The 26,443-nt window shown below is 44.2% G+C and overlaps 1 protein-coding gene across 1 annotated transcript in view; it reads right to left on the bottom strand.

Annotated features, from left to right (window-relative positions):
- The window catches only part of LOC147724854 (uncharacterized), a 183,911-nt gene that overhangs the window by 90,825 nt on the left and 66,643 nt on the right, over positions 1–26,443 (bottom strand). Inside the window, exons 7-10 of the mRNA XM_086918119.1 lie at positions 14,828–14,950; positions 12,656–12,778; positions 9,331–9,453; positions 1–123 (exon numbers count right to left, since the gene is read on the bottom strand). Coding sequence (XP_086774245.1) covers positions 1–123; positions 9,331–9,453; positions 12,656–12,778; positions 14,828–14,950 — 492 coding nt within the window. The remainder of the gene's footprint in view (positions 124–9,330; positions 9,454–12,655; positions 12,779–14,827; positions 14,951–26,443) is intronic.

Genomic DNA, 26,443 nt, shown 5'->3' with positions numbered 1-26,443 from the left:
CTGTGCACTGCCTCTTATCCACATGAAGCTGGAAGCCCTTTTGGCAGAAGCACTCATAGGATCCATCCGTGTTCCTGCAAATCTGCCCACAACCGCCATTCTCCACCTGGCATTCATCGACATCTACAAGAGAAGGGAAGAAGATCACAACAACACGAAGAGTTCTGCATCCACTGGAGTGGGATAGTTCCAGGTGATGCACGGTGTCTACTCCATTCTTCAAAAAGACAGCATAGTCATGGGATGCACTAAGGCCTGATGGTCACCCACCACCATTGTGAAGAGGCATCCCGTGAGGTTAAGTGCCCACTGCTCATACACAGACTTCCAGGCTCAACCCATTGAAGTTCCACCCCAGCAAATGTTTTATGGGTCATTACCTGGTTATGAGAGCACTCTTCGGAGGCGTGAATTAAACTCCAATTAAACTCCAATACAGTAGCACAGTACCTGGAGTGCTCTGTGGAGGGTCTGACGCCTCTGCCTGGTGTCTCTACTTCTGGAGGGATTCGTGATTCAGCAGGGCTCACTTGAACCTTTACTTCTGCTGTAGAAAATGAACCCTGGAAGTCTCCTCTACCTCTACTTCCTCCTCGTTTTTTTGCCAGTAACATAAGCTTAATTGCTTGCTTGGGGTTTTAGAGCTTGTCATCACAATTCTCACCCAAGGGCAAACAAAACCTTCATAACACCACATCACGCACATGCAAAGGTCCATTACCTGCCCCTTCAAATGGCCACTTTGGCCACTAGAATTAGACAAGAAAATGGGAATATTCAGGAGGGGAACTATTAGTGACATACTTCGTCCAGTGAAATTGTGTCTCTCCATTTTCCAAGTGCTTGGAGTCGAAATGTGAATCTGCCGCTGTTTCTCCATAGTTTGTAGATTTGTGGACACGTCCTGTTACCTAATACCCGTGCTTTGTGGAAATGGGTCTTGGGCTGAGCTTAACAGTTTGGCAAACGCCCAGCTTCCCTCTCATCTCTTTCAAGGACATTGCCTCCTAGTTTGCTTCAGGGACCAAAAGAACCCACATGCTACTGGGGTTGGTCTTCTTCGTACTCCTGAGGGTGAGCCCTTCACCCTCACTGGAGTACGGTGCCACTTTCCATGTGTCACCTATCTAAGACAGATCTGCCCCTCTGCGTGGCTCCCGTCTTGGCCCACCCCTTAGAAAGTGACTGGTCAGGGACTGGATCTTCTCGGATGCATACTGAAAAGAAGCACTTCGGCTCCTCTGAGATCACCCCCAGCTCACAAAATATTCCTTTTGCCATGTGTGGGGATTCCTGATGCTTTGTGTCTGATGGATGATCCCAGTAATATTTCCAAGCTGAGTCCCATCACACTTAGCCATGTGTCCCAAAAAAGCAGATGTGGTTTTCTGGGCTACATGGAACAGAGAGTAATTGCACAGAACAAAGGGAAAAATGTGTTGTCGCCCTTAGTTCAATGTGCAATTACACAGAGACCCATCCACTCAGGGTAAAGCTCCTGCTGTAAATAAGACAGAGCTTAATATGGAGTTTTCCTCTGAAAAAAAGGACATTTGCAGGTGGCAATGCCCAAAGAGCACCTTCAATGGATTCCGAAGTAGCCTGATAGCAGGCGAGCTAAGGATGTTGCAGATGATACAAGGATGTAATGGGCCATTGATACCCCATGAGTGACAATTATTGAGTGTAGCTGAGGTAACCTTGAATAGGACTCTAGGAGAGGTCAGCCTGCCAGGTTCAATGAAGACAAGTGAAAAGTCATATACTTGGGAGTAGAGATCCTGAGAAGCCCTAAGGGATGGGTGGGAAGATCTGAGTGATGAACAGGAGGGTATTGTGGCAAAACTTTGAGAAAGGATAGAGCCTTTCACATTAAGGGAGAGGTTTAATCAATGCGCATAAAAGTGGAGGGTGTGGGTTAACTACACACATCCTTAGTGGTGCTTCAAATTTAACCTATGCATCCAATTTTGAAAACCTCTACTGGTGTATTGTGTCCTGTATTCTACATAGACGACTACAAAATACGTTGACCTCTGCCTCATGAGGTTGGTGGACCTCCCAGCTACCTTTGACAGCATCAACCCTCCCACCATCATCCATAACCCGAAGACTCAGATAGGATTCAGTGGGAATACACTTCACTAATTCCTCTCCTACCTTTCCAGCCGACACCAGTTCATTAACATGGGAACCTCCAGCTGTCAAAAAGTCCCTATGACATGCTGAGTTCCCAGGGTTTTAAACATTCTCCATTCATCTTCTACCTCTGCATGTAGCCAGTTGAGGCACTACTCCCACATAACAGTATCACAACTCACCAATATACTGAGTATGCAAAATTCTACCTGAAAGTCTCCTCTGCTTTAATATCCAACCTCTCGAACACTGGCTGCACCACCTCCAGACCTGGATGACCAGCGCCTACTAGAAGCTCAGCATTGTAACTGGTTCAATGGCATGAACCTTGAGAGCTTTGAATACCAACTTTTTCCAAATCGCAAGACACTTGGGGCCATATTTGCAATGAAGTGGCAGAGTTCAGCGTGGGCCTGCTTGGCTTCACCACAGCTGCCAAGGTTTCAGAATGCTTATGCGTGACATTTTTGTAATTTCAGTGTAATTATTAGTGACTTTCAACGACTATGAGTGACACTTGCTATCAAGCAAATTCAAGCAATGAAGACAAGGCATAAATATAAATATCGGAAATTAAACATATTGGGCAACAAGAAACTCTAAGATCATCTTAAAACTGCTGCAAAGCACCAGGAATGGAAGGGCACTGTGGGACCCGACTGTATGAAACAGGATGGGAGACGCTCTAGGGCAGATGTCTCAGCTGCCTCGTAATAAACTATCATAGTTAGTCACTTGAGCAGGTTTCGATACTGAGGCACTTGAATCCACAAGCAACCATGGAGAAGCTAAAAAATGTGATTGTGTGCTGGGCCCGCCCAACGAGTGAAAAGCTGCGGGTAACTTGAGGTAAATATCTGGACCGAGCTGTCACGGGGGTCCGGTGGCAGCAGACACAGTAAGCACAAAAGTACATGCACAAGGAAGAATAAAAAGTGCCATTGCCAATAACAAACAGGCCCCAAACCCGCATGGAGCCGGAACAACAGCGAGAGGAGGAAGAAGATTCTATCATGGGCCAAGTTGGAACTTGGGGTAGAGGGTTGCAGGAGGAGGGGACCTACATACGACGCAGCAAGAACTTAAAAAAAGAGCATAGAAGTGGTCCTAAAAATAGCAAAAGCCAGAAGTGGGAAAATTGGACATGTACAGGCATAACCAGGTCCGAGATACACAAGCTAGGGTCGAGTCCTGGAAGAGCGAATTGTCAGTGAGGTTGCGGAGTCAGAGGGCGTAGTGAATGAGTTAGGGACGGAGGAGCAGGCTTAACAGACGGTTACAACAGAACAAGAAGGTGAGCGGTTCAAACTTATTGGAAAGTTTGTGGTGTTGGATCGGTCCCCTTCACCTAACCAAGGCTTAATTCATCATTTTCATTCAATGGGGGTTTCCAGACAGACCATTGACACTTTCTAGGCTGATGCAGAGATATTTATAACAATGGCAGGGATGGGGAGGGGGTGACAGTCTGCAGCTGCAGGTGGCTGTTGAAGGAGTGTCAGAGGGAATGGGGTCGCAGGCAACCCTCTTCCCCCACGCTTTAATAAAGAGAAAAAAGTTATATTTCCTTCCTCTTAGAAAAGGGAACTTTTTAATGTGAAGTGTTCAACTTTTTGTGTGCCAAAAAAAACGGGCTCTTCCCACTCACATAACTTTGACACAGACCACTGCTTATTCTCAGCTGCCTGTTTACTCCAACCTGAAAGAAGTGAGACTCCAATCTCCACACCCTTCACTCAACACTCAACAATAGGTGTAATTAGAACCAGCACCCTTTCGACCATGCAGTCCGAAAGGCAGCTGAGGAATCTAGAGCGAATCGCAGTTCATCGCTGCGTAGTTAGAGGTATTATGACGCTACAAGTAGCTAAGCTGCCCAACGGGAGCTGTAACTGGTGTACTAATCTCAAGTCAGGCCGGGCTGCTGACCTGAGTGTTTACTCATTGAGGTCTCAAATGACAGATGTCATTCTAGGTCTTGGGGCCCCAGAGCCCATAATCTTTTTTCTGGCTAGGCTCTATGAATGATTGTTAACATCTGTTCGGTTTGGACATAGAGGAGAATGTACCCCCAAATTTAAGGTAAGATGTGGCATCCGACATGGCTGCGTCTTAGCTCCCCTGCTTTTTATACTTTTTATCAATGAGGTTGATGCAGTTCTTAAATTAGTTAAATCGGATGCACCACAGGTGGATGGCATAGATGTGCCGGTGCTGCTATATGCGGATGACGCCGTGCTCTTATCTAGGACCCCACTTGGCCTCCAAAGCCTTATAGATTCGTTTGTTGATTTTATAATGGGGAGAAAGTTGCAGATCAACAAGAGTAAAACTTATGCTTTGGTTTGTGGCCCGAGCAGGAAAAAGACCAATTCCTTTTTTATAGAAGGACAGAAAATCCAGACAGTGGATACATTCTGTTATTTAGGGATAACTTTTGCTGGGGACGGTACATGGTCTCAAGAGACGCTGAACGTCCGGGTAAAGATGGCCAAAAGCGCCCATGGTGTTTTTAGATTTGCAGCGAAGCTGGGTGACCGCCGAATTAGAGACATGTTACATATTTATTTATCTAGAAGTACCTCAATTGCACTATATGGTGTGGGGGTATGGGGTCACTTTTCTAATAGTAACTTACAAATCGTGGAAAATATGTTTTTTTTAAAATTGCTTAGTTTACCGCCCTCAGCGTCAACAGCACTTATTCACAGGGAAGTTGGCATCAGCTACCTGTCAGATTTAATAGCACTTAGGCCCTTACTGACCTGGAGATTAATGTGGCGTAAGGAGGAGACCGCTTTCAACAGAATTATAATTAAAGACTGTCTCCGCCTGGATAATTGGTCTAAGATTCCCTTGCTGAAATATATTGTACACAGTTTTAATGAAGTTTTTAAATTAAACATTTTGGATGACCCTAATGCCGTAGTAGAATTGCCGAAATCAGAAATGAAGAGTTTGTCCCTGTCCCATAGGAAGAGAAGGCACATTAACAATATTGAGCATTTATCAACTTGCCAATACTATATTTTTTACTCAGATACGAAGGGTTTCCAAACTTATTTGAGCCAGGTAACCAGAATCTCACACAGATATGTACTCACCAGATTAAGATTCTGGCTTGCTCACCATCTGGTAGCATTTCCACGTATAAAAGAGTACCCAGCTTCCCCTTGCCCGTGTGACGGCCACACCAAACAAAGCACCTTGCACTTTCTCCGGATTTGTGACTTGTATATGAATTTCCGTATAGCATTTTTAAAACCATTGTTTTTAGAATACTGCACTTTCACTACAGATGCTGCTATGAGGTTGATCTTTACAATGCAAGAACCCGATGTATGTTTTTTTACAGCAACTTTTATCCTTAAATCTATTGAAGCAAGGAAAAGTATGATGTTCTAATTGTATTTACCATTGGTTGGATTTTTATCACTAATTGTACAGTAATGAATTTCTATTGATGTTTTTCTTTCTCTGTATGTGCTTTTATGGTTGTTTTTTAATGAACCGAATAAAGCTTATTGAATTGAATTGACAGATGTTATTGTTTCTGACTCAGCTGTGTGCTCTGGGCTGCTGATCCACTCCGCGGCTGCTACATTTAGATGTTCATCTGGTGGAGCCGGGTCCTGTGGCGGGATTTAATTAGCTAAAATACCCACCTGCGGCACAACACACGTTGTGAGGAGCGCTGCCCATGCCATTGACAAACCATAATAACGAACTGCAGCCACTGTGGGCGCCAGCAGGTCGTCCTGCCCATTACAGTGTCTTTTACGAAACTCATCTCCTGACCTCACGTAGGCTGAATGTATCGGTAGTAGCCATTGGGCACTGACTCTCAGACGTCAGTAATGAAATGTATCAATTAATGCAGCGTACCCTGTTGGGTGAATCCTGTTACATTGTAGCAGCTTAGAGCTGTGGACTCCGAGCCAACCCCTAAGCCTGCTGGGAGGAGCGTGCACGGCATGCTGCCATTCCAGTTTTAGTTTCACTTAGTATGGGGCAGGATTATTAGCGCTCCGCTTGACAGCTGAGAAGGTGCCATTATGTGTGACTTTCCATTTTAGTGTGGTGATGCAGACCACCAGACTGGAATGTGTTAGTCTAACGCCTGATCCGTGGTACTTGGCAGGACTGCCATGTGTCACTGCCTTTGGCTAGACTTGTACTATAAATATACCACATTCATATATACAGTTCTGGTAGCGATAGCTCTAAATATTGTGTCTAGTTCTACAGGCCAAGGTTCGAATACTGTGTCCAGTCCTGAAAGCCTGTCCCAGAATATTGTGCCTAGTTCTGGTGGCCTTAAGTAGTTCTGTCTACTTATACAGCCCAAACCAGGAGTACTGTGTCCATTTCTAGAGGACTAATCTTAAGCGTGGTATCCAATTCTGAAAGCCTCACCCAGTGTATTGTATCATATTCTATTGGCCATAACTCAAGTATTGTATCTAGCTCTAAAGGACAAATCTGGAGCACTGTGTCCAGTTCCGGAAGAATGATCTGTAGCGCTGTTTCAGGTTCTGGAAATCTTTCCCAGTTTATTCAGTTTCTGGTGACCTAATCTATAGTATATATAACACTAAGGGGGAAAAAGAGGCTGAGAAGGGCCCACACCTGCCTCTCCAGTAACTATGAAACACAATTATAGCGTGGTGTCCTTATATTGCGAACATCTGGAGAAAATGCCAGAGGCAAGTCAAATGATTCAATAGTATTTAATATAAAGAAGAATCGTATGCTTTTTTTGTCTCCTACTGAAGCTGGCAATTCCAAGAATTGGACTAGGTGGGCTCACTCACATAATGTGACATGCTTCATCAGAGGCCACCTCTTCCCACCCTGGTTGGATGATACAACCAGGGCAGACTCAACCTCTAGTTGGGCTATCCCGAGGGAGTTCTTAGAAATTCTGATATTTTCCTGGAGAACAAGGCTCCAGTTGTGAGCTAAAAATACCGTAGGGTATACCACAAAAGTATTCTTCTATTATCGTAGTACCCTGGATATAGATAAAAAGATTTCCTTTAGTTAATAGCTGGGTATGGAAATGGATGCTATGATCCTTGCATACCCCTAACTTTAATCAACGTGTTTCTCCCCTTTCCTAAAAGCCTAACAGGTCTTGGGCGTTTATCAGGTTAATACCTGCTTCTCTACTCTATCCGAAAATTAGTTTAAGAGGGTCGTTAGAAAATGCAAAGAGGACCTACCTCTCTGAAGTTAGCATCTGGCTTAGATACCTATACTCGCCTCATTGTCTGTTAAGGGGGGCACCTCCTGTAGTCACACATCGCAAAGGAGACATGCCCACTTGGATCCTACCCGTCCCCTACCAACAGCTGACTGGTAGGATCCATAGTATGGGGGACGTCCTTTACAATGGAACTTTTACAAGGAAGTACCGTTACAACACAAGTTTAACAACAAAAGTCATTACAACGACTTTCGGTGGAGGGCGCTCTAGGATAGGTAATAGTTTAATTTACTATCCAACACCTTCCCTACTATCCACGGGGACTGGAGTTGGAATAGTAAATTAAACTATTCACTATCCAGCGCCCCCCAATGCAAGTCGTGGTAACGACTTGAGTTGTAAAACTTGCGTCGTAACGGTACGTTGTACGCGTTGTAAAAGCACGCGTTGTACTGTCATACATCTCCATAGTATTGCATCTGGCTCTAGTGGGGAAATCTTGAGTGCTGTGTCTGCTCTTGAAAGTCTCTCCAGTTCTTGTGGCCTTCTGTCTCAAGTCGAGTGTCTAGTGCTTTAGGACACATTTGGAGTACTGAGTCCAGCTCCAGGGGAAGGATGGGGCTAATATTTAGCTTAATGACTACCACTGTAGGTATCAGCGTATATTTAGTCATGGTTTCGGGGGTGCATTTAATGAACAATAAACGCAATGAGATCTCAGAATTGGCAAACAAAACTAAGATTGTCTGAAGTTATACCTAAGGAGGAACAAATAAAAGGAAATATTTTAGAAGGACATAGTGGAGAAAAATAGAGGCAAGATGGATAATAGAGGCAACAGAATCTTGTTTTAGAAAGGAAATATTTTTACAATTAAAAGCGTTCAATGCAAAGAACAACTTTAGAGAAGGTATGAGTATCCACAGGATGTCAACACCTTTACCAAGAGATACAGTAGTGTAATTAAGAAAGAGGAAACCTAAAGACCAACAATCTCTCTGTGACTAGGGACGTGACTAACAGACTGGATGTCCTGGGTGTTTTCTGCTATCAAATTCTATGTAACAGAAGAAGACTGCTCTCCACAAACATTCTTCTCAAGGCCATCCTACCTATCGCAAGAGAACGGAAGCTTGTGGTCTATGTCTCCCACCTTCCCTGGTACTCTCACTAGAGAGGGGAGAACTACCCGCTGCAGTTGTGAACATTGAGACATGTCTGGGGCTCCAGTGCCACACTGCACAACTGTGGTAAAATGAATGTTTACGTTCAAAGCCTCCTAAACCTAAGGAAGGTGGAAGTGAAGGGTGGCCAGAGAAGGGATTTTTTCTACCAGTTGGCCCACTGTGACATCACAATTATGGAAAACACCCTCCATGCTGAGACCAATATGTCAAAGGCCCTCGTAATGATATGGTTTTGCAGAATGCTGTGTTTCCGCAGATACTTACCAACCACAGCTTTAATTCCAGCCAATGCTGGTGGCTGGGACAGCAGGTTGTCTTCCTCTAGACTATATTATCACACTGGCCAAGGGGGTCTGCAGAATCTGCAGGTTACGCAGTGAGCTGCTTGGTCAACACTCACAGAGGATGTTACATTAGACCAAAACATATGAACTGGATAATCACACTTGTATCCAATAGTCCACTTCAGACAGGCAGTACACCAAGGATACAATTGTGTTCATCTGATGCTCTGCCTCTGAACAGAAGTGATTGTGTGTTACCTCCAGGCCAATGGGCTTCTGTAGAGCGACTGACAGCTGCACCCCCACTGTACTACACATGCCACCCTGGCTAATGACCAAAGGTGGGCAATCATGGCTACCACTTCCCTGCAGCAAAGTGTACAGTGATGTACACATCTCCCTTCTGTTCTCCTGCTTCATTCTTCCTGGATCACTTCCTTACCTATGCCTTCCTATCCCATATGTGCTTGTCCTACAATCCAGCCATACCACATATCAGATTTTAACCTACCTGTACAGTTTCTGCCATCCTCGTGAAGGGTGTAGCCCTGATTGCATTGGCACTGGAAGCTGCCCATCTCGTTGTGGCACTGGTGCTGGCATTCTGCATTGCCAAGTGAGCACTCATCGATGTCTAAAAAATTAAGTAAAACACATGATGTCCACGCAGCAAAAGGTGCCTAATAACCCTAGCACACCTGGGCAAACATAAAATGCCATTGGTTCAGATCTCTCAAACCACCTCAGGCCTCCAAAAGATACAGACATATCGAAGGGAGCGGTCAAGTGCATGACATTTACAAACAATTTCTGTTAGAGAGGAACACCAAAAATTGTAAAGGGTATAATATTCTGGTAATAGAATGCATTTTAAAAGCATGTCTACAACTATATTAAAAATTGCCTCCACCTCATGTCCGTTAACTCTAGGTGTGCCACAAATGTTTCTTGTTCTACAAATTGGGTCATGGTTCTAAAAGGTTTGGGAAGCACTGCCCTAGAAAACTTAAACAGACAGAGCAACACTGAAGACACCCTCTATAACACCAACAACTCTTTCCTCGTTGGGAATGTGCAGACATTCATTTTGTGTGGACATAGCACCTCCAAACAAGACAAACAGAATCCATTGCCATCCTCTGATTTCACTCAGTTTCCATAAGACGAAAACTGCCAAACTCTTCAAATATGGACTCCAGGAAGGAAAGGAAGCACAAGTTTACGAGCTGGACAAAATTACGCGAGATGTTGTGACAGAACTTCTAAATGCCCAGAAAACCAGTGTGAGCTAGAGGTCCTGGCCAGGGATGTCATAAAACAACATGAATTTGAATTTTTGAATTTAAAAACACTTATAAAGCGCGCGTTTACCTAACGGTTTCTTGGCGCTGGGGGACTTTAAAACCTGAGTGGTAGCTTTGAGAAAGCTAGACTGGGAATGCTTGCAGAAAGAGATGGGTTTTTAAGGCCTTACGAAATTCAGGGTAAAGTGGGATGGATCGGATATTGAGGGGGAGGGAGTTCCATGACTCTCTAATGTAACATCTCATGCCTGAACATGCCACCAACAAACACAAGAACATGCCTGTGGAAGGAGATAATGGACAACATCAATAATGTATCAGCATATCCACATGATATTAAGAATACCTAAAACTTGCTCCAAACCTTGAAATGCTAGGTAATTAGGCCAGTTGCCAAGCTCAAGCACTAAAGCTTGGCAATGGTGCTAGTTCTACACCTCAGCTCTTCCTCAAGGCATGGAAAGAAAGACAATTAGGAGCATCCTCAAAATGTGCAGAGTAGGAGACATAAAAGAATGCCTCGAGGTCGGAGGAATCCTAGTCAAGAGACATAAGAGTTGTAATGGAAGTATATGTGATTGTTGACTTGGCTGACATCATCATCACTGGGAACAGTGACCAATGTAGTTTGTCTGACATATTTGCATTGATCCATGTACCTGCTACCACGATAGGATAACAACTCTCAATTGGTACTGCTGGCATTTATTGAGATTGGGCTGCACAGTCATAAAGCATTTTAATCTTAACGATGAAGGGTTTATTTGTATACCCAGTATGTTGAAGGTGATGTGTCACCACAGCATGACTAATGTTGCTTCACAGCAGTCAATCAAAATCAATCAGGCGTTTGTTGAGCGCGACTCCTTACCCTTAAGGGTCTCAAGGCGCTGGGGATCATGACACTGTAGTTGTGTCCAGAGCTTCTAAAATATACACAGATCCATGTTGCACAGTATTTGCATATTAATAGTGTGCTTCATTTTACAGCTGCGGCACAAGTGCTCACGTCTATGTGAGCCCACCAGGTGTACACAAGTGCAATCAATTGACCTGCAGATGTCAGGAAATCCTGCTGTAGCATAGATGTTTTCTTTGCTGGCATTGGCTGTGTGGGTGACCAATGGGAACAGGATATGCTGCCCACTCACTCTTTGCAAGGCATCCATCACTTAGAAGAATATTTTGCTTAAGGTTGAGTGAGAAATCCCATGCATCAGTCGTACTGTCTGCTCTGTGGTGCCTGTTGTAATGCATTCTAGTGCTGTTGGCATTTTCAGGAAGTGGGGGGGGGGGGGGATAGGAGTGGATCCCTCTGTTGGGAACCACCGAAACCCATAAAGATGAAAATATGTTTTGTATGGAGTTCATATTATGCCTGTATATCGCTGGATCTCAAGCAGACTCCTGTTTACGGGTTCCAGCCTTACTCCATCAATACTGCCTCTTGTCCTTTGTTACTGCGCCAGTTGAGGTGCATTTGTGGCCTGGTTTTCATCCTCAAGCTGCATAGTTTATAGTAGCTGAATTTAAATCTGGCATAGCATGATATAGTGGCCTAGTAGTGCTGCATCCATGGTGGTGCACAATGGAGTGGGAGTGTGAGCTGCTTCATGCAACCTGTGAGAAATTCATCTGTCCATGATCTGGATCTGTGTGCAGGTGTCTGATTTTATTTTTTTAGGTCAAACAGTGCATGTACTGTGGTTTTTGAATTAGTGTGTTGGCCTTGCTTCTTTGTTTTGTTTTACAATTTCTCTTTCATTCCCGACAATGTCAGGATTGTTTACCATCCACCTTTGACTGGAGGTATTTGAAGGTGGTATTTTCCACTGGGCTTTTATGACCTGCCCCAGAGTGGGTGTAATGCAATGCGATGGTGATCAGTAATAAAATGGCATTCAAGTGTCTGACGGATGTGTTTTCGGGAAAGGACCAGTATGTCAGAGTAGTGTGGGTACAAGCAGTGCGTCCCCACTTGAGGGGTACATATCCAGCCCCCTCACATAAAAGCACCAATTCCATCATGCTCCACACTACAGTGGAACAACCCATTCACTGACAAGTCTGGCCTTATTGCCAGTTCGGGCTGGACTGTTCCCATGAGACACAGGGTCAGACTGATTTGCATATGGCCATGTCTGAACTGGGGTGGCAGAGTGGGCTAAAGAACGGTGATGGATTAAACCCAGATCTTTTGACTGGGTGTGAGTGTTTGATTGATTCAGATGCTCCGTCCATCACCACTCCCTTTTGTACCGCTTATTGCCACAGCATCCTCAGCCCTAACTACTTCTGAAAAAGTCGCCCCCAACCCATTAGAATTACCAAGCTAGTGTGAGTGTGAATTGTGAATTGAACTTTACTTCAGGTAACAGGTCATCCTCAGAACAGCCTAACACTGCCACAAGTACCAATGTTGTCATGTACTCATCATTACTCATTCAACAATAAGGTTCACAACCCCACAATAAACTCTTTGCCTCACCCCTTCAATAAACACATTTGAGATGTTCAAGTTACTGTACTCACCAAAACAGGTGAACCCATCGCCATTGAAGCCTTGGTAACACTGGCAGAAGTAGGAGCCAATAATGTTGCCACAGCGGGCATTGGTGTCACATCCGTGCTTCCCCAGGGCGCACTCGTTCTCATCTGTGGAGACACATGTTTCTTGTAATCATACTATCTAGTGGGATACCAGCATTTTCAAGATGTACAGCTTGGGCTGAAGTCTTTGCAAGAGAAATTGCAACTTGCAATTGCAATGACGCGGTTGAAACTTACAACCTATTAGTGGCAGAAAAGGGCAACCGGGCCCATGTGGCTGCCCTTCATACTTCCAGCAATTACACACTGTTATGATAATGCTGTTAAAACCAGAAAAATATATATTTATGGTGAAACTCCCCCATTAAGCTGATAACCATCACACCAACACAATAAGTATACAGAAAGGACCATATACTCAGCTTTCCATGACCTCAACATGTCTCCAGTATCCAACCTGCTGGAACTAGAGTTAGATTGCAAATCTGCTAGCTCAGGTCACAACAGTTGGAGGTCATTGTAGGTGGAGGTAATGGCCATTATCTAAGTAATGATCATATCTGTGTAATCACCATATCAATGTGATGATTTATGTTTGAAAATAATTGTTTTCTTTGATTAAATAAAACATTTATCAAAACATTTAGCGCCAGGACATCCTACCAGGTGAGTTGTGCGCTCTACAAATACACATAAGATTTAGAACATTTATGCATAGAAACAACATCACCCATTATGGCACTGATATTTATTCGAAGGTATGAAAAACTGAGTGAGTCTCTCCGGGGCTGAAACCTGCAACTAGCAGGTCTTGCGCTGATAGCAGCAGGTGCTTAACACACAGATCCGTCTTATGAGCACTAAAGACTTACTAGGTCACCCACTCACCCCATGCCACCATTTGCCGCTCTCCATCTCCAGCATTCCACCCATGATTCTGTATCCGCCTGCACTGACCCTAGACCTTCTCAGATGCTGTGAATGGGTTTGCCCCTCCATCTCTGCTGCCAGGTTGCTTTGGGACCAGCCTGTGTTTCTATCAATAAACTACTTTTTTTATCTTATTTAACACTGCTACTCAGATTATTTTTAAGAGCTCCCAAGTCTGCAGCGAGAGGAACTGAGGCACATGAAGCTAATTTGTCAAGACTCAATCTGATTTGGTGAAGTGTGGAAGCTCTGATTATAAACCTAATCCCTGGATTCCTAAGGCAGAACTCCCTATCCGTACCCCTTCTTTGACCTTCTTCAGCCTTTTGCTATAAAAATTTGTTCATGAATCTCATTTCTATTTTAATATTTTGAACCATAAATCTACCCTTGAGAAAATGTAATATAAACTTTACAGATCAATGCATATTTAGGGCCTGAAATGTCTCTGTCCTCCTCTATATCCCTTCCAGGGAAGGCTCCAATTCCTTACTAGTAATCATCCCTACACTTGGTCCTACATTTCTTTATTACAGTCTCCACTTACAAGGTGTGTCCCTGGCAATAAACAGGGTCAGCGTTCCCAGCATCCTCCGGTGCTATAGAAGTCCAACCCAAGGCCAAGGTGGGCCATAAGGCCTGTGATGAGAAATGAATAGGACTAAGAGTAATGAAGATTACCGGTAACTAAAGTGGGGCCCTACCTGTACTTCTAGTCCTTACTTATGAGTAACAGAAAGACCCGAGATGATCTTCAGGTGGACCAAATCCAATCTAAGTCATGAGGCAGCACAGCTCATGTGACCATAGGTGCAAAGCAGCCACCAATAGGAGGTTCAAACCTACTAGTAGCTCCTGAAGTATTCCTTCACTGCTCCACCCACTACCTTTGAAAGTCAAGCAGGTACAGGCAGGATCCTAAATAAGTGGCATGGAAAAGTATTGTGGCTCTGGAAAACCTGCGGTAAAAGACTATTCACACCCCATGCGCTACCCAGTAATGCTGGCTGTCACAGGACATAGAAAACAGACTTAACAATGCTCACCATTGAGAAACAGATATGAAACATCCTCAATGCGACAGTGTTAAAATCAAAACACACAGAGACTGTGAGAGTCCCTTCAGCGTTTGATGTTCATCACTGCCTCGTGGTTGATGGGTGTACGTTGTCTGGTATATAGGCTCACAGCGATGACTAAGAGTGTGCTTTATAGAGTACCGACCTTCGCAATGGGTCCCGTTTCCTCTGAACCCTGCAGGACAGCCACACTTGTAGCTACCAAGGACGTTTTCACAGACACTCGGGCCAGGGCAGATGCCAGGCTGCTCGGTGCATTCATTGACATCTGGAAGAGAGAGAGAAGAGGTTCAATGTTAGCAGCACCCAATCACAGGTAGAGGAAGTAACCAATCACAGGTGTGAGCACAGCCTAATCACAGGTATGAGCAGCGACCAGTCACAGGTATGAGCAGAAGCCAATCATGGACATAAGCACTGACCAGTTACAAGTAAGAGTACCAAACAATCAAAAGTGTGAGCACCAACCAATCTGAGGTACGAACACCAAGAAATTATAGGGGTGAGATGAGGAGTAAAGCCTATACGATGACAGGATAGAAAAACAAGATGCGGCTGACCACGGTTCAGCACCTCAATTTCTAAATTGAAAAAAAAAACTATTAAAGAGTCCGTGCAACACTTCCGAAGTTAGCCGCACTTCCACTCCTCTGGAGACCAGATGAATGAATTCATAAAGAGAAGGAAGGTGCACGATGAAAGGAGTCATTAAGCGTCAAATAAGTCCCCAAAATATATATCCTTTATTGTGGCAGTAGTTTACAATTGGACATCAGCCAACGGGTTTCGTTCCGAATGGAACTTCGTCAGGGCTCAAATATCTTAATCCCGGTTCAATTGGTGTACGTGCATCAATACATTCTCCAAGGCGTAATCAAAATAAATAGAAGCCTAAGTTCGCAAGCGCCAAAGACTGTTGAACTATGCAGTTAAAATGTCCCAAAATCTTACAAAATTGGATGGCCCAACGTGTTAATCTGAATCCTCCATATCCACAAACAGGTTTAGTCACAAAGGGTAATCACTTTCTATATTCCCGAAATCTTAGGCCAGTGTAGCGGCCGATAGTCCTGGTCAGTGTCGACGTCCACAGCAACGGTCCCTCATCCGGATTTTCAAGCTTGGCTGATGTCCAATTTTAAACTACTGCCACAATAAAGGATATATATTTATTTGAAATTTACTGACTCCTTTCTGGTGCACCTTCCTTCTCTTTATGAACCTATATGATGACAGGTTCACACCACCCAGTAACGTGAACAAGACCACCAACATAAGAAACAAGTTCACCCCCTGCATGGCCGAAGCCGCTAACTGGATAAGAGTCAACTGTCTCAAGTTCAACGCCAACAAGACAGAAGTAGTGATCTTCGGCAAGCACACCCAACCATGGTACTCAAGCTGGTGGCCATCGGAACTCGGACCTACACCCAGCACACATCCTGCTCACCAGCGAGATGGACTATGGGAGCACCCTTTACACTGGGATCACAAACCAACTCACTAGAAGACTACAAATCATAGAGAACTCACCAGCCAGACTCATCCTCGACCTCCCACACAGAACACACATCACACCACATCTCAGGGCGCTCCATTGATACAAAGATGCACTCATTTAAAACTCCTCACACACACATTTAACACCTTTGCCGCGGGGCTAATTCCCCTGCGGTGCTGGGGGGAGGGAGGACGCGCGCAGCGCCACGGTGCTCGTGATGAGCTCAGCTCGTCACACTGCACGGTGGCGCTGTGCTCATGATGAGCTGAGCTTGTCATGACCACACCCGTTTCTTAGAACGCTCAGCACAGTGGGGGAATCATCACCGCGTGTCAGCGCCGCGCGTGTCATGTCAGCTCGTCATGAGCACACAGCCACCGTGCCTCATGACGAGCTGAGCTTGTCATGAGCACGGAAGGGGGTAAAGTTCAGCAGAACTCAGTCCCCACCTGCCTGAACAATTGCATCTCTTTCCACTAACCACCCAGACACCTCCGCTCTGCAGGACTCTGACTCGCACACATCCCACACATATACAGAACCAGGAAGGATGGGCATCCTCTTACATGGCTAATACAATGTGGAACATACTATGACTCCATATCAGAGCCTCTCCTCCCTTCTTGAATTTTGCAAGAAGCTGAAGACCTGGCTTTTCACCAACCTACCTTAGGCAGTGCTAGGCACACACACCTGCTCAGCGTCAGTATAACCTCACAGGTGATAGTGCACTTTGCAAATATACATAACGTGTGACTCTGTAAAGCTGAATATATAAATAATACTATATGTATTTATATAGAGCACAAACCTCCTTCTAGGATATCTGGGCATCAGCCAGGAGACCTGTCTTTCAAATGTATGAAGAACATAAACCCGTAGCCCTTAGGCAGCACACAGACCCACTACTGGCCGCATGCTACACAAGAGCCCCTACTGCAGGCAATGACCGCAGGCCTACTAATCAGGATGGCCATGTTACTTTGAGAAATATATAGGCGCCGCCCTTACAAAATGAGTTGGAGTGACCGGAGAGCCAGTCTGCAAAGCAAAGGGCTCGGTGTAGATGCTGCAGCAGCGCTTCCATAGCATGCTCCAGCTAGGCCTCCCACATGGAAAAGGACGCTCAGAGCTGAGGCAGGTTTTAAGGAAAGTCCAAGTGTTGGGCGCTTAAGAAACGGAGTCCTTTGATCCTGGAGCAGAGGGTCTCACGGGCAGCGACAAGGACTGGTGTGGTCCGGACCTGGCTGGTGAAAGCAGCTGATTTGGAAAAAGCAACAATAAGTGGGCAACATGTCTGGGCCACCAGAGAGGATTACCATCTCTTTCAGATTAGGCTAGCCAAAGCATCCCATCCGCCTGTGAGCCACCATCTGCTCCAACGACAAGAGGGTGCATGAACCATACACTGCATGCAGCAGCTTAGTTCGCTCTGCAGCGTGTCCACCCAAGCAAACCGCTACAGAGCATCAGGTGAGACACAACTTCATTGCATTGCACAGCTACCCTCCAGGAACGTCGTTTAGAGGCAATAACTGCTCATAGGCAGGGCCACTGGAATATGGCATGGGACCAAAATATGTGGCAGGGTTTACTAAATTATGCATCAAGAAAAGGCAAACAATGTGGCGTAATGCAATACATTTTCTAATAGCATTATTTCTACATTCTTACACATATTAACGCTGTTTCGGCAAAAATGTCACCTTATTAGTACCGCTTTAACACTCAAATACAGCAATAACCAAATGAAAGATGACCAGTCAACCTTTGCAAAGAGATTTCCACTGCTCTTGAACATTTGTCACCCAGTGGCTTAGCAAGGTAAGGTGGTACCCGGTGCGAAACATTTATTGTCACCCCCGGCTTGACAAAATGGCCAAAATATTTGTTTAAAATTAGTCCAGGTTTTTACTTTGAATTCTGGAACTTGTAGTCTTCTTTATCCATACTACTATAATAAAGAGAGAGCCCAAACCTTTGAGGCGGGTAATCTCCGGAACCACAGCACCCATCACAACACCCAATACAGCGTTGGAAAGGGCAGTTGCAGCAGAAGGACATAGGCTATGCAGACGCCCACCATATACATTTAAAAGGTAAAAGAACCGTGCCAGCAAAGTAGTCCCTTGTGGGCGTGTCTGCGTTGTGCTGTGGGCGTGTGCTGGGGGCGTGACAAACGCTGGGGGCGTGTGGTACGTTCCGCACTTCATGCCATGTCTCATATTGTGTGCTAATCCCACCCTGCTCCCTTTAAATACCCCTGCACCCCATAATCATAACCCACCCTTACTCCTTAAAATACCCCAACACCCTTAAACACTAACCCATCTTAACCCTATAAATATACCCTGTACCCCAAAACCCAAACCTATCCCTAAACCCTAAAAATACCCCTGTACCCCAAAACCCAAACCTAGCCCTAATCCCTATAAATACCTCTGTACCTCAAAACCCAAACCTACCCCTGAACCCTAAAAATACCCCTGTACCCCAAAACCGAAACCTAGCCTTGAACCCTAAAAATACCACTGTACCCCAACACCCAAACCTACCCCTGAACCCTAAAATACCCCAGTATCCCAAAACCCAAACCTAGCCCTGAACCCTTAAAATACCCCTTTACCCCAAAACCCAAACCTACCCCTGAACCCTAAAAATACCCCTGTGCCCCAAAACCCAAACGTAGCCCTGAACCCTAAAAATACCCCTGTACCCCAAAACCCAAACGTAGCCCTTAACCCTAAAAATAACCCTGTACCCCAAAACCCAAACCTACCCCTGAACCCTAAAATACCCCTGTACCCCACAACCCAAACCTAGCTCTGAACCCTAAAAATACCCCTGTACCCCAAAACCCAAACCAACCTAGCCCTGAACCCTTATAATACCCCTGTACCCCAAAACCCAAACCTACCCCTAAACCAGTGGTTCCCAAACTGTGCGCCACGGCGCCCCGATGCGCCATTAGAACTTACCAGGGGCGCCGCGCACATCTTGGTAACGTGGAAAATTAAGTATGCTCTGAAGAAGTTTAAATGTGCGAAGTGTGTAAATTAACTCTCTGCAGCCCCGAGAACCAGTGCGGGACCACAGCTTTCTTTAAGCGCTGCTACGAGAACTTGTTCCGACTGGGACTTCAAAACTGTCCCAGCGCTGATTGGCAGAGGTTCATCAGCCTTATCTTTTAATGACTAAGGATTGGCTGCAGAGAACGGCTTATGACCCCGAGTGCCTCTATTTATGTGAAGCGGCAACACCTGTCCAGAGCTACCTTAGATTAAACGCAACAAGAGAGCAAAGAATGTTGTACTTTACCAGTTTTTATCATTTAGTAGCGCACTAGCCGGCAAAAAAATTACAGGGTCGCTTCCTTGTACTGCACACACCAGCAGAACATCAAACAAATAAAAGAAAATGAGAATAAACATACACGTGAATATGCAATGGAGTCACTAGGTTTGTTTTTTTTTTTTTCATTTCAAGAAGATTTTATTGAGCGAAATAATGATCCAAATAATATCCAAATCAAAATACAAAGATGCGATACATTCCAATATGAGCAGAAATGTGAAAACATGGGCAATACTTGATCAATGACAAGCTCAATGTAAGTAAAATTGGAGAACAGGCAACTAAAATGAGGGTAATGAATTGAGCCAAAAGAGGAATACATTGTTCAGAACGTAGAACGTATCAGTCCGTAAGGTGAGGACAGGGGCAGGGGGAGGTAAGAGGAACAACAGGAAGAAGGAAGGAGAGCAAGGAAAAAAGCAGCAGAAAGAAGGAACGGGAAGAGAGGACAGGAAAGAGGAAGAAAGAAAGAAGGAAGGAATCCCACAGGAACAACCCAATGTAATGCACCTTACCAAACAAGAAAATTAGGTAGACATAACAGCAGGAAATGGAGGGACTACACCATTCGCAGAGAGTTCCATATATTCATCCAGAGTTGCCCAAACCCCACTAGAGATGGAAGGTGACAGGTGTGCTAGATCTACTGAAGTGTGAGCACTGCGTAAGAAGGAAACCCATGCCCACCAAGTGTGATAGGAGACAGACGAGAAAGACTTCCACTCCATAAGAATAACTTTGATCGCTACAGATAAAAGAAGGTCTAACAGTTGTAATTGTAATGGCTCAAGGGGAAGAGGCGTAGGAGCCGCCCAGGGGCCTAAAATAACTAAAGGGAAAGAGAGCTGGAGCTCAATTTCAAAGATAAGAGACAAATGTCGCTGAATAAGGTCCCAGAAAGATTTAAGTAAGGAACAGTTATAGAACATATGAGGGAAATCACCTGTCTCAACGCCACAACTCCAACAAAGGTCATCCTCTTTAAGGTGGAGAGAATGAAGACGCACCGGAGTCCAGTGGAGTAGATTGATCGAGAAAAACTTGGACTGTATTAAGGAAGGAGCAATTTTGTTGCGTAACGCAAATTTGCCAATGGATTGCCAAGCTTCGGAGGAGATATGGTCCGTAATATTGTGATCAAAATGACGCGACCATTTTTGCTGTGCGACCGTCTGATCTGGAAGCGAAGAAGAGGATAGAAACCTATAAATGCGGGAAGCAACATGCCCCGCTTTGAGCCAGATAGAAAACAAAGAGATGATGGACGAGGAGGGGTGAAGACGAGTTTTCGAGATCGCAACTTTGATTTTAAGAAAAGTATAGAAGTCTAGATTTGTTAGAGAGTGTTTGAGCGCTAAGTTAGAGAAAGGTAAGGGTTCACCAGACTCATTATACAGATGGTGAACAAGAGAAACACCCTTCATTGCCCAATACGACATGAGTGCGGGGGTGATATTGATTTTAATCTTGGGATTACGCCAAATGGAAGACCATCTAGTCTTGTGTAGAGGAAATGCCATTTTCTTATCCACTTTCTTAATTGCGATAATTGTATCAATGATGATAGATCGGGAGAATAGAATATGTAGAGTGGAAGTAGTACACAAAGAGGCAAGTGGTAAGGGAGCAGCTAAATCCTGTTCTATGAGTAACCATTGAGGAATATGCCGGGTTGGGGGAGAAAACCAGAGGGCACCTTGAGAAGCCAAAAAAGCAGTCTGGTATTTTTCCCAATCCGGGAAGTTACAACCACCCATATCACAGGGTCTACGTAAATATTTATATGCCAACCGAGCACGTTTTCCGCTCCATAAAAATTTGGAGGTGATACCATCGATTTCCCGAAAAAAAGAGTCAGATAATTTAATCGGAATCATGGAAGAGACAAAATTGATGATCGGCGTGATCATCATTTTAAGGGTTTGTAAGCGCCCCCACCACGAAATATGTTTTGGAGACCAAGTATCCAGAAGACGACGAACTTTAGCCAAAGTTTGAGACTCATTATACGTAACCGTGGTATGTAGTGTCGAACAAAAATAAATGCCTAGATATTTAAGATGGGTAGCTTGCCATTTAAAGCCAGCCGAGCCCATATGCGCAGGAAAGCAATAGGCATTTAAAGGGAACATTTCTGTCTTGTCTTTATTTAGGATATATCCTGAAACTTTAGAAAATAAAGAAATGGTGTCAGAGATCGCAGGAATGGCTAATGCGATATCGTCCGAGAAAATAAGAACATCGTCTGCGTAAGCTGCAGTTTTTAGACAATGAGGGCCAAAAGAGAACCCTTTGATATCGGGGTGTAAGTCAATCAGCCGAAGGAGAGGATCGATAGATAACAAAAACAATAGCGGGGATAAAGGACAACCTTGTCTCGTTCCTTGGCAGAGATTAAAAAAAGAGGATGTGGAACCATTAACTCTAATATTAGCTTTAGGTTGGGAATACAAAGACATTACCATGTTAATAAAGGAGTCCCCGAGATTATGTGCATGTAAAACAGCTCGAAGAAAAGGCCAAGAAACCTTATCGAAGGCCTTCTCCGCATCGAGGGCCAAGGCCGCGGCAGGTAGTTGGGATCGCTTGGCCGCCCCAATAATATGGCAGAAAGTGCGAATATTATCTCTTGCCAACCTACCCTTAACAAAACCAGTTTGGGAAGGATGGACTAAATGGGGAATAAAGGATTCTAGACGTTTCGCCAGGATTTTAGCAAAAATCTTCGCTTCCATATTGAGAAGCGAAATAGGGCGGAAATTCTTAGGGTCCGAATGGTCTTTCCCTTCTTTTGGGATCACCACTATGGTGGCTTCAGCAGCCGTACCAGAGACAGATCCATTACGAACAAAAGCGTCAAAGACAGCCTGCAACTTAGGAACAAGCAACGGGAGAAAGGTTTTATAGAATAAGATCGGGTAACCATCAGGGCCTGGAGCTTTCCCCGAACGGGTGGCCTTGATAGCAGAGACTATTTCCTCAGGAGAGATAGGTTCATTAAGAGTGGAGCGATCTTCCTCTGATACAGATTGAATCGGAATTGATTTTAAAAAATCTTGGCATTTGTCAAAAGAGGCTTGGTTGGAGGGGGTATACAATTTGTTATAAAAATCACGAAAAACTTCAAGAATTTCCTCAGTTTGGAATTTTTTAGAGCCATTATGGTCCTTAATAGAAGAGATCTGAGAGGATCTAGAGGAGGAATCTTGGAATTTCAATGTAGCCGCCAAAAGTTTGCCAGCCCGATTCTTTAAGAGTAATTTTTTGGACTTTTGTGCTTGGAAACCAATATGAGCTCTTTTAGTGACAATTGTATTATATTTGTATTTTAGAAGCTTAATTTGTTGTAGGAAAGTCGGATCTTTAGTATGTCTAAAGGAAGCCTCCAAAGACTTGATTTCAGAAGATAAATCAGTAAGTTCTTTTTTAATCGCCAAATTGCGTTTGGACATGCATGCAATAACTTGACCACGGAAAGTACATTTAAAGGAGTCCCAAAGAGTTATTGGAGAATCTACAGATTCCTCGTTTTCATGGAAAAAAGTGTTGATATCCTTGGAAAATTCTTCCACTTGGGTAGAGTCATATAACACCTCCGTATTAAGTCTCCAGGAACGACCACGTGGTTTCGGAGCAAAGGACGAAAGCGTAAAAGTAACCGCAGCATGGTCGGAGATGACGATGGGATGTATAAGTGGGGAGGAAGAGGTTGCGACAAGAGAAGAGTGAACTAGGAGATAGTCAATGCGAGAAAATGAGGAATGAGGGGAGGAAAAGAAAGAAAAGTCACTACCAGTGGGATTGTGGAGACGCCAAATATCATGCAAATTAGCAATGGAGCACATGTTAAGCATCTGTTTGTGTGCTTTAGGCGGACGAAACTGAAAAGCGGAATTCCTGTCCAATAAAGGGTCCATAGGTAAGTTAAAGTCTCCACCCACAATAAGATTACCCGCATGTGGGGTATCATGCAGTTTTTTAGAAATGGATTTCCAAAATGCAGGGTTATCAATATTTGGAGCATAGATATTCATAATAAACAGATCATGCTGACCATCTGATAATTTAGATAGGAGCCATCGACCATCAGAGTCATGTTCAGAAGATATAATCGATAAACCCGAATTCCTCGAAACCAACGTAACCACACCATTGCGTTTACCAGAAGCATCCGAACAAGACACATCCGCCACCCATTCTTTCTTCAAAAATAGCGCTTCTCTACTAGTGATCTTAGATTCTTGAAATAGGACTAAGTCCGCTGAGAGAGATTTACAATAATCCAAGATTTTAGATCGCTTGACCGGATGATTTAAGCCCTTAACATTAAGGGATAAAACATTTAAACCTGGCATCTACCTGAAGGGGATACACTCGCAGACAACAATGATAACAGAGAAGAGACGAGGTACAGGAATACGGTAGACCAACCACACATCAAAATAGATGTTACGGGAGCAACCATGTGGGAAAGCCATGAAAAAAGAAAAGCCAGAAAGAGAGAAGAAAGATTAGAAAGGAGAGAGAGACGAGGCAGAGGGGGAGGTCTAAAAGAGACCCATAACATGCAAGGGAGAACGTGGAAAAGGCGAGTCGAAGACCCGTTATAGGAGCAAAAGTTGGTAGAGAAGAGTAGCCCATTATGAAGAAAACGACTGATAGTGAACAACAAAGCAATAGAAAATCCATACACAAAGAAATACAATTTATAACGAGATATTACATTGCAATTAGAAGAAAAATACCACTCAGATTAGATTAACATTACCCCATCAAGCGCAAAAGCATGGCAAAAAAAACAATATCATAACATGTAGGAAAAGCTGCATTATGTATGAAACATCGTAAATAGCATATATCATTTTGTGAATAGAAGAACAAAGAAGTGCTGCAATCGCATATGAATCAAACCAAAACACCTAATTCTAACTATACTATAACATGGAGTGACATAAGAGGAACAATAGAAGGTGTGTGAGAACAGAATGGAGACACGAGGAAGAAACCGAGAAGGAAGATGAAAACGAGCATAAAGAAAAAGGAGAAGTCTACTCCACGACACTAGAATGCTACATAGTATAATGCAAATATAATAACAATGCTATCGAAAGGAGTAATAATACTTGATTAAAAAGTTAATAAATCTGGAACTGAGAGCTCTAAAAAGTGCAGGTAACTAGTAAGTATAAACAGCATCAATATAAGTGAAACACACCATAATAAAAATAGAGAGGAGCAAGAGAAAAAAGTTGAAAGGATCTACAAGAGGTTTCTCGAAAAATAATGAAGAGAAAAAAGAAGAAGAGGACGGATATTAGAAAGAAAAGAGAGCTATCAGAGTAGTATGGAAAGAAAAACAGAGACAGGACATACGATAGCAGAGGAGAAGATCAACAAGAAAACCTGGCTGGAGAAAAAAGAGAAGATAACAATGCAGAAAAAGACATCACCAGAAGTAAAGAGAACAATAAATCAGGTCCCTGAGGCCCCAGGAGTCTGCGTCGTTGCACGTTGAATCTCCATCTCTATCTCCTCCTGGTTGTCCAAAAACGTTGACAAGTCTGCCGGTTCATCGAAGATTCTGGAACGCCCTTTATAAGTAATGCGAAACTTGGATGGACCAGAAAAGGAAAAAGAGATGCCCAAGTCTGTGAGACGTTTTCGAAGATTCAAGAAACCTTTCCGTCTTATGACCGTGTCTCTGGCAAAGTCTTGGGAAATGGATATGCGATGACCCTCCCAGTTGAGTTGTTTAATCTTGCGCATATGTGACAAAATCAGTTCAGTGTGTTGATGTCGTAAGGGCTTAAAAATGATTGCTCTTGGCTGGGTGGCTGCCTTAGAACGGAACGTTGGAACACGGTGTGCTCTTTCAATCTCAAAGTCTCTGTGAAAAGATAGTTGAAGTGTATCAGGAATCCAATGAGATAAGAATTCAATCATGGAGGAGGATGATTTCTCTGATTCCTCCGGTAGGCCAAAAATACGCAGATTAGATCTCCTATTACGGTCCTCCTGCTCCGTAAGGTCTCTGCGCATTGCCGCCATAGACCGCTCCATCTGAGAAAGCGACCTGGATTGCTTTTGCATACCATCCTCTGCGGAACTTATCCGTGTTTCTGTTGCTGATACACGTAGAGATAGGGCTTTAAAATCATTCCTGATGGCAGATACTTCCACTTGTAATAAGTCAGTGTTAGTTTTAGTTGATTGCGCAATATCGTGAACCTCATTCAGGCGCGCCAAAATGGTGTCCAATGTGGAAGTATTGTCCGCCTTAGGTGATTCAGGAGTCGGAGAGACTGACTTAAGTCGCTTAAAAGAAGTGCCTGGGTCTTTAGAGTCTTTGCCGTTCAAGGAGCGACTCATAATGACAGTGTTGTAGCAGGAGACTAGCAAAAATGTCACAGGGATAGAGTATAGCACCAAAGTTGCGCAAAATATCCAGAAATAGTGACAAAAGAGGCAATTCACGCTCCAAACACGCTATGCTAATCTAGCGGTTGAAAAACGAGCAAAAATAAGCAGGAAGACACCTCAAGATATCGACATGAACACCTCAATGAATCATGTGGAGAGGAAAAAACTGCGAGCACTTACAAACCCAGCCAAGCAGCAAAAAGTAACATTAGAAAGAAAGCAGAAATGTTACCATTGTAGTCCTCGTGTGAAGAAATCCATAGATATACGCGAAATGCTGTTAGATTGTATCCGCGGCGGCGCCTCAGAGAACAGATGACAGGAACGTCATACGCGGGAAAATGGCGGCCGCTCCTCAGGAATGCGAGCGCCTGCGAGGATGAAAGCAGAACACATCATTCCGGTAGTTGCAGTCGCGGAAAAACAGCGTCGTGGAGATCAGCGCATATTCCGCCGTAGGTGTGTGGATTTTCCGCAGAAAAGGGC

Source organism: Lissotriton vulgaris, chromosome 4_1 (assembly GCF_964263255.1).
Source record: "Lissotriton vulgaris chromosome 4_1, aLisVul1.2, whole genome shotgun sequence".
Lineage (NCBI taxonomy): Eukaryota > Metazoa > Chordata > Amphibia > Caudata > Salamandridae > Lissotriton > Lissotriton vulgaris.
This window is presented reverse-complemented; position numbering and strand designations above follow the sequence as displayed.